This window comes from Mixophyes fleayi, chromosome 9 (genome assembly GCF_038048845.1).
Source record: "Mixophyes fleayi isolate aMixFle1 chromosome 9, aMixFle1.hap1, whole genome shotgun sequence".
NCBI lineage: Eukaryota > Metazoa > Chordata > Amphibia > Anura > Limnodynastidae > Mixophyes > Mixophyes fleayi.
The window spans coordinates 116,721,885-116,730,760 of record NC_134410.1 but is presented as its reverse complement, the minus strand read 5'-3'; the positions used below and the strand labels follow the sequence as shown (position 1 = coordinate 116,730,760).

The 8,876-nt window shown below is 46.2% G+C and overlaps 1 protein-coding gene across 1 annotated transcript; it reads left to right on the top strand.

The window, feature by feature from the left end:
* The first annotated feature begins 2,599 nt into the window (after positions 1–2,599).
* DPM2 (dolichyl-phosphate mannosyltransferase subunit 2, regulatory) lies at positions 2,600–8,406 on the top strand. Its single transcript, XM_075185173.1, has 4 exons — positions 2,600–2,689; positions 2,776–2,865; positions 7,401–7,503; positions 8,123–8,406. Exons 1-4 carry the CDS (start codon positions 2,687–2,689, stop codon positions 8,179–8,181), a joined length of 255 nt encoding a protein of 84 aa, XP_075041274.1. The 5' UTR covers positions 2,600–2,686; the 3' UTR covers positions 8,182–8,406.
* The last annotated feature ends 470 nt before the right edge of the window (positions 8,407–8,876 follow it).

Below are 8,876 nucleotides of genomic sequence, written 5' to 3'. Positions count from 1 at the left end.
ACCTGGAATACACTACCTGCCTGTCATCTGGAGTACGCTACCTGCCTGTCACCTGGAATACACTACCTGCCTGTCACCTGGAATACACTACCTGCCTGTCACCTGGAATACGCTACCTGCCTGTCACCTGGAGTACGTTACCTGCCTGTCACCTGGAGTACACTACCTGCCTGTCACCTGGAGTACACTACCTGCCTGTCACCTGGAGTACACTACCTGCCTGTCACCTGGAATACACTACCTGCCTGTCACCTGGAGTACGCTACCTGCCTGTCACCTGGAGTACGCTACCTGCCTGTCACCTGGAGTACACTACCTGCCTGTCACCTGGAATACACTACCTGCCTGTCACCTGGAGTACGCTACTTGCCTGTCACCTGGAGTACGCTACCTGCCTGTCACCTGGAGTATGCTACCTGCCTGTCACCTGGAATACGCTACCTGCCTGTCACCTGGAATACGCTACCTGCCTGTCATCTGGAGTACGCTACCTGCCTGTCACCTGGAATACACTACCTGCCTGTCACCTGGAGTACGCTACCTGCCTGTCACCTGGAGTACACTACCTGCCTGTCACCTGGAATACACTACCTGCCTGTCACCTGGAGTACACTACCTGCCTGTCACCTGGAATACACTACCTGCCTGTCACCTGGAGTACACTACCTGCCTGTCATCTGGAGTACGCTACCTGCCTGTCACCTGGAATACACTACCTGCCTGTCACCTGGAGTACGCTACCTGCCTGTCACCTGGAGTACACTACCTGCCTGTCACCTGGAATACACTACCTGCCTGTCACCTGGAATACGCTACCTGCCTGTCACCTGGAATACGCTACCTGCCTGTCACCTGGAGTACGTTACCTGCCTGTCACCTGGAGTACACTACCTGCCTGTCACCTGGAGTACACTACCTGCCTGTCACCTGGAATACACTACCTGCCTGTCACCTGGAGTACACTACCTGCCTGTCACCTGGAGTACACTACCTGCCTGTCACCTGGAATACACTACCTGCCTGTCACCTGGAGTACACTACCTGCCTGTCACCTGGAGTACACTACCTGCCTGTCACCTGGAGTACACTACCTGCCTGTCACCTGGAATACACTACCTGCCTGTCACCTGGAGTACGCTACTTGCCTGTCACCTGGAGTACGCTACCTGCCTGTCACCTGGAGTACACTACCTGCCTGTCACCTGGAATACACTACCTGCCTGTCACCTGGAATACACTACCTGCCTGTCACCTGGAATACACTACCTGCCTGTCACCTGGAGTACACTACCTGCCTGTCACCTGGAATACACTACCTGCCTGTCACCTGGAGTACACTACCTGCCTGTCACCTGGAATACACTACCTGCCTGTCACCTGGAATACACTACCTGCCTGTCACCTGGAATACACTACCTGCCTGTCACCTGGAATACACTACCTGCCTGTCACCTGGAGTACACTACCTGCCTGTCACCTGGAATACACTACCTGCCTGTCACCTGGAATACACTACCTGCCTGTCACCTGGAGTACACTACCTGCCTGTCACCTGGAATACACTACCTGCCTGTCACCTGGAATACACTACCTGCCTGTCACCTGGAATACACTACCTGCCTGTCACCTGGAATACACTACCTGCCTGTCACCTGGAGTACACTACCTGCCTGTCACCTGGAGTACACTACCTGCCTGTCACCTGGAATACACTACCTGCCTGTCACCTGGAATACACTACCTGCCTGTCACCTGGAATACACTACCTATTATCTAATGCCTGGAAACCCCCCTTCAAGCCTGGGGCACTGTATAATTCAGGTGGCTGGACCCTGTCCCCGCTTCACACGGCTCTGCTTGAAAAGGGAGAGCTGTGTGCAGGGGAGGGCTGCGCCGTGGGGCAGAGGGGCATCGGGCCGCTCAGTCTGACCCCTGTTCAGGCCGCCCACCCTGTGGATGAAAACGTGCATATTACCTGCGGCCGCATCACAAAACAAGCGATGCGGCCGCGTCAGCGCACAGGCGGCCGCATCACATGACAGGCGATGCGGCAACATCATCATGTGATGCGGCCGCCTGTGCGCCCCCCTGTGCACCCCCCGGGCTGAGATTTGCCAGCCCGTGCCTGGCTGTGTGCACCTAACAGTAGTGCACGCAGCATTACCCATGTATATTATAGGTATAGGAAGAGTTGGAGCGCAGCCAAGCACTGTCTAATATTATAGCAACGCCCCCATGCATGCTGGTCACGCCCACTGGTGGCGCGGTGTGGAAACCCCCCTCTACAAATCCTGCGTTTGCCCCTGAGCTGCAGGAAAATATAAAAAAAAAGTTTGCTGCACAGGGGTTACTTTGCCAGGGGTCCCAGAGTAGCCCCAGCATGATGCATTCCAGCGGTGCATGTACATGCAGCACTGCAATTTGCAGTGATCCATATTTAGTTGCACTGCATTTTACTGATGCATAAACCTTTTAACTCTACAGGGAGTTAATAGAAAACAAGTACACTCTTCAGCGTGTAATACAGTTACACTGAGCTACCAGCAGGGGGAGCACCACATTGCTCCGCCTCCAACCAGCTCCAGTCACGTGTACATGTCAGAACTACAACTCCCTCCATGCATCGCGCAGACCGCGGCTGATGATTGGTCAGTGAAGTAATCCGGAAACAGGACGACGTGGTGTCATGGTGAGCTGGAGATCACAGACTGTGTAATTAGATGATGGAGATTCTCTGCTCTGCGGCTATTCAGGCTAATGTGTGTTTTGTTGCAGGCGACAGGAAGTGACCGTCTGGCGGGGGCCGGGCTGGTGGCGTTCAGCAGCCTCCTGTTCGGGTATTACACAGTGTGGGTCATCTGCCTGGTATGTCAGAGTGCGCAGCGCTCGTCCAGCACCTGCAACAGATGTGGGCTCCCTGGAACTACAAGTCCCAGCATGCCTTGGTAGCAGCTGTTGTGGTGTCAGCATGCTCTGCTAACCAAAGGCATTCTGGGAGTTGTAGTTTCACAGCAGCCGACGTGATCCATGCTATCTATGGCTGTTATATAGGTTTAGGTTGGTAGTATGGGCTTGCTGAGACTTTTAGTTCCAGAGAGCCACAGGGTGTCTGCCATTGGCCTGTAATAATAAACATCTAGATAATACTGTACTGTGTGATGTATATTATGTAAGGTATGAATAATTACACTGTTCACAGATATACTCTTATTTATCAGCATAACTGGGAATTGTCAGGTCGCATACTGTACTCAGGGTTTTTATTTTCCATTCAGTGCCTCAAGGAGTTTCTCAGTCCAGCCTATAAAGCTGGCCATATATTAATACAGATAATACTGCCCAATTAGATCAGTGTCAGTCAAATTATGCATTTAGTGTAGAGATGGTCACTGACCCCCGTGTTTTGGTTTTGGATTCGGTTTTGGATCTGGATTACCGTCGTGTTTTGGTTTTGGTTTTGGTTTTGCAAAACCGCCATTGCGGGTTTTGGTTTTGGTTTTGGTTTTGTTTGGTTTTGTTTTGCTATTTTGTTGGAAAATACATGTTTTTGTGCCTAAAATAACCCAATTTAGTGCTCCAACTGTTTTAGAGATAAGTAATCTAATTGTTGAGGTAATAAATCATCCAAAAAAACTGTTTAATTCTTCGTTGGTAGGCCTTCATTTATTCTACACACAAAACAGATTGTCTTCCTCTCCATCTATGCATATTGGCAATGCAGCCATCGTCTTTGGATGTATATTACACCCTACACTTATAGTTAAATATGTAAAGAAATGGAAAAAGACAGTTTGCTTTCTGTCTCTATAGGCCCCCCTCCACTTTTTTAAGAAAACAAAAAATTCAGCCATTATAGACTGTACAATATTAATTGACATGGAGAAAGCCAGTTTGGTTTCTGTCTCTCTAGGCCACCCTCCACTTGTATAAAATACTAATAAATTCAGCCGTTATATACTGTACAATATAAATTGAAATGGACAAAGGCAGTTTGGTATCTGTCTGCATCAGATCCTCTCTCCACTAGGAGTAAAATAGAAAACTATTCAGCCGTTATATAATCTAGAATATAAATAGAAATTGAGAAAGGCAATTTGGTATCTGTCTGCATCATAATCATCAACATCATCATTAGCGCCCTCGTCGCATACACAAATCTCCCCCTCATCCTCTTCTAATTCCAAAGTGGCATCCTCAATTTGGGTATCACCAGCTACACTCGGGCTATTAAGGCACACATCAGCAGAATGCTCACGATTAGACATCCCACTGTTGGATGGACTCTCCACAGGGATTGTTGTCATTTGTGAATCAGAGCAAATATTCTCCTGTAATGCCTCACTGTTATCTTGCAGCTCGGCTTTGACGCGTAACAGTAGTTGTGCACCAATTGTAGGCTGGGTAACTTTTTGGGATCTGCCACTAATAGCCAAAGGTGAAGGCCTCATTCTCTCTTTGCCACTGCGTGTGTAGAATGGCATGCTTGCAATTTTTTTTTTATCGTCACGTAACTTTTGCTCAGTTACACTTCTTTTTCGCTTCAATACAGTAAATTTTTTTTTGTTTTTTGTTTTTTGCACTAATTTGAAAACACTCTGTTGTTTGACATCGCCTTGGCCAGATGACGTACTGGGAACACTAACATCAGGACTGGTGACAGAATCTGGTTGCTCATTCAGATCATATGTGGACTGCTTTGAATCCATTCTGAGCGCAAACCACTGGGGAGTGCTAAAAATTATTTAGTAGATACTGCTGACAGTTATGACTTTTGACAGCCAGAAATATTAATGCACAATTAGGGAGGACACCCCAAAAGCACTGAGGAGTGCTAATAATTATTTAGTAGATACTGCTGACAGATATGACTTTTGACAGCCAGAAATATTAATGCACAATTAGGGAGGACACCCCAAAAGCACTGAGGAGTGCTAAAAATTATTTAGTAGATACTGCTGACAGATATGACTTTTGACAGCCAGAAATATTAATGCACAATTATGGGGGACACCCCAAAAACACTGAGGTGTGCTACAAATTATTGAGTAGATACTGCTGACAGATATGACTTTTGACAGCCAGAAATATTAATGCACAATTATGGGGGACACCCCAAAAACACTGAGGTGTGCTACAAATTATTGAGTAGATACTGCTGACAGATATGACTTTTGACAGCCAGAAATATTAATGCACAATTATGGGGGACACCCCAAAAACACTGAGGTGTGCTACAAATTATTGAGTAGATACTGCTGACAGATATGACTTTTGACAGCCAGAAATATTAATGCACAATTAGGGAGGACACCCCAAAAACACTGAGGAGTGCTAAAAATTATTGAGTAGATACTGCTGACAGATATGACTTTTGACAGCCAGAAATATTAATGCACAATTATGGGGGACACCCCAAAAACACTGAGGTGTGCAACAAATTATTGAGTAGATACTGCTGACAGATATGACTTTTGACAGCCAGAAATATTAATGCACAATTATGGGGGACACCCCAAAAACACTGAGGTGTGCAACAAATTATTGAGTAGATACTGCTGACAGATATGACTTTTGACAGCCAGAAATATTAATGCACAATTAGGGAGGACACCCCAAAAACACTGAGGAGTGCTAAAAATTATTGAGTAGATACTGCTGACAGATATGACTTTTGACAGCCAGAAATATTAATGCACAATTATGGGGGACACCCCAAAAACACTGAGGTGTGCAACAAATTATTGAGTAGATACTGCTGACAGATATGACTTTTGACAGCCAGAAATATTAATGCACAATTAGGGAGGACACCCCAAAAACACTGAGGAGTGCTAAAAATTATTGAGTAGATACTGCTGACAGATATGACTTTTGACAGCCAGAAATATTAATGCACAATTAGGGAGGACACCCCAAAAACACTGAGGAGTGCTACAAATTATTGAGTAGATACTGCTGACAGATATGACTTTTGACAGCCAGAAATATTAATGCACAATTATGGGGGACACCCCAAAAGCGCTGGGGAGTGCCAAATATGAAGAAAAAATAATAAACCTCTATCCTCCTCTCTGCACTAGCGATTTTGGTTAGAGCAATTGCAAGAACAATATTGTATTCTTTCTCTGTCCCTGCTCTAATTAGCCTATGACTACACCCTGCTCTCTCCCTCTGTCAAATGGCGATGGATTGCTGTGGAGGCGTGTATTTATAAAGTTGAAGTATCGCGAGAACCGAGTCCCGAGATCCGACGACGTCACAATGACGTTCGGCCTCGATTTGGATTCGGAATGGGCGGGAGAGTACCGAGCTGCTCAGCTCGGTACTCGGATACCCAAAGTTCGGGTGGGTTCGGTTCTCGGAGAACCGGACCCGCCCATCTCTAATTTAGTGTCACATGTATGACCGCATCGTGCCTAATCAACAGCCAATCCACATGGAATCAGAATGGAAAATCCAGATAGCTCATGACACACATTGGTACAGGGATGGTGTTATCGTCCGGCTTTAATAAGGAGGTTCCATGTGACTGGCGGTTGTTTGGCCTAATTGCAGAACAACTGAATATGTGTCAGGCTGTCCTACAATATGTATGGTCAAATCTGTCACAAGTTGTCATTTAACAACTGTACCTAAACATTGGATCTGACCTTTTACTCCCATTTTATCCCACTGATGATGTCACTTATTCTGTGTTTTATAGTTTTAATGCACCTCCTCTCTTGTGCTCTCCTCTGTCCTATCTAACTCTCAGGTGTGGGTATAGGGGATCAGAAGGGTTCCCGTTAATGTGGGTGTTGCAACAATGTCTTTTTGTGTTGACTCGGTGGTGGTGTAAATGCCCATCTCATATGCACAATAAATGTTTTTTTGCATTCAGCTTCCACTCGGGCTCAGGACGTGAGATGCAAAGATAAAAACACAATTATGTGCATCTCCTGGGTGGGGTACGAGTGTGCGAATGACATAATTCCGACAAGACTAGGAGCGACATGAACGTTGCAATACTGTAATAATGACTACCACCGCATCTCCTACTCCCCTTCTGCACGATTCTTAAATAGTAGACAAATCAGTTATAGTCACTCAATAATATGTACACTATCATTATTCTTGCTGTTATTAGCTGTATATTTTTAAGCATCTCAGATTGCTTAGCTGTTCCCTTGACCACTAATGTTGGTATTGAATGGTTGTCCATGAAGCTGATTGGACGAGCCACAGCAGCCAACCAATTCGATCCATTGACCACCATGCTAGTATCTGACCTTACTTTCACACCTCTCCTGTGTATACTGTGTTCAGTATATAGATAATGACAACAGAACGAGCTGTATTCTGTGACCGTTTACAAAGAAAATCTGTGTCTATTATTAATAGAAACTCTTATTTGCTTCCAGCCGTTCATTGACAGTGACCATGTCATTCATTCCTTCTTCCTGCCGAGAGAGTACGCCGTGCTGCTACCCTTACTGGCTGCCCTCATTCTGCTTCTCCTCATGGGTGAGTCATATTTTGGGGAAATGGGAAAAATCTTTATAATGCCAATAAATGGCAGGCTGTTGTTTGAAGTTACCAGGAACCTGGGCCCCCACGGTGGCAGGCGGCCTGGCCCCACCCCCCCCAGCTGCTATAGTTGGGCCACACCACACCGATTTTCCGCCTCTGCGGGTATTACCATGCAGACCAATAAGCCACAAGCAGAGAGCTGGCAGCTTCCTATTGGTCCGCGAGATCACCACCCCTGTGTGGCAGAATTATTTGGATCGGTAACGAGAGAGTGGAGAGGGATTGAGAGCTGGCAGAGCTTGTCAGGCACCAGCCACACCTCTCTGTATCTTGACACACCCCTTGTGGCAAAAGCCATGCCCCCACTCTGGGATAGAGGGGGTCCTATCATCATCGTTGTTTATTTATATAGCGCCACTAATTCCACAAAAAAGGCCATGGTCGGGAATCGAACTCATAACCCCAGTGCTGAGAGGCAGAAGTGCTAACCACTGAGCCACCCTGCTGCCCTATAATGGACATTTCACAGGGACCCGCATTTGCAAAGGCCAGCCCTGCTTAGGGAATACAGCATACATGTCCTTTTCTGATATGTGTCCGTCTGTTCCTTTAGGTATCTTTGTGACTTACGTCATGATGAAAAGTCGGAGCCCTAAGAAGAAGTCTCAATGAAGATCCAAGAAAGTCACTAGTCCCTGTTTCAAGTGACTGGTTTAGAAATCGGACCAACAGCATTATAAGACGAATAGTTTTCACCCTTCATACGACATCGCTCCTTTCACACCCAATATGAAGGGACACCGGAGACTGCTGTGCGTTCCCATCATTAACTTAACCATTGCGCCCCAGTCATCAAAGCTTTGTAAATAAATACTGCCACCTAGTGGTTGAACTTTATTATGACACCATGTGTGTATGTTGTAGACCAGTGGATTCCAAACTTTTTCAGTTCAAGGCACCCTTAGGGTCTCCAAAATGTTTTCAAGGCACCCCTAAGCCAAAATTATTACCAAGTAGTCCCCTGCCTTGCTTACCACTGGACCTGGTCGAGGCACCCCAGGGAGCCTAGGTGCACAGTTTGGGAACCACTTTTGTAGACTATTCCAGGCCTACAAGGCATAATCCCACCATCTGTGGTAAAACCTTCAGAAATCCTTCTGAATAAAAATTTATCCTGGAGGTCTCAATGTAATATTCTTGAGGTGGACATGGCATTGCATTATAATGGACAGTTCATATTATCATCATCATCATTATTATTACACCTTTACTGGTATCAAACAGCATAAGTGTTTTTTTAACTTTTCATTCTGCACATGTATACCGTGTGGGGGCAGCCATCTTGAGATTAATTAATAAGCTGCATT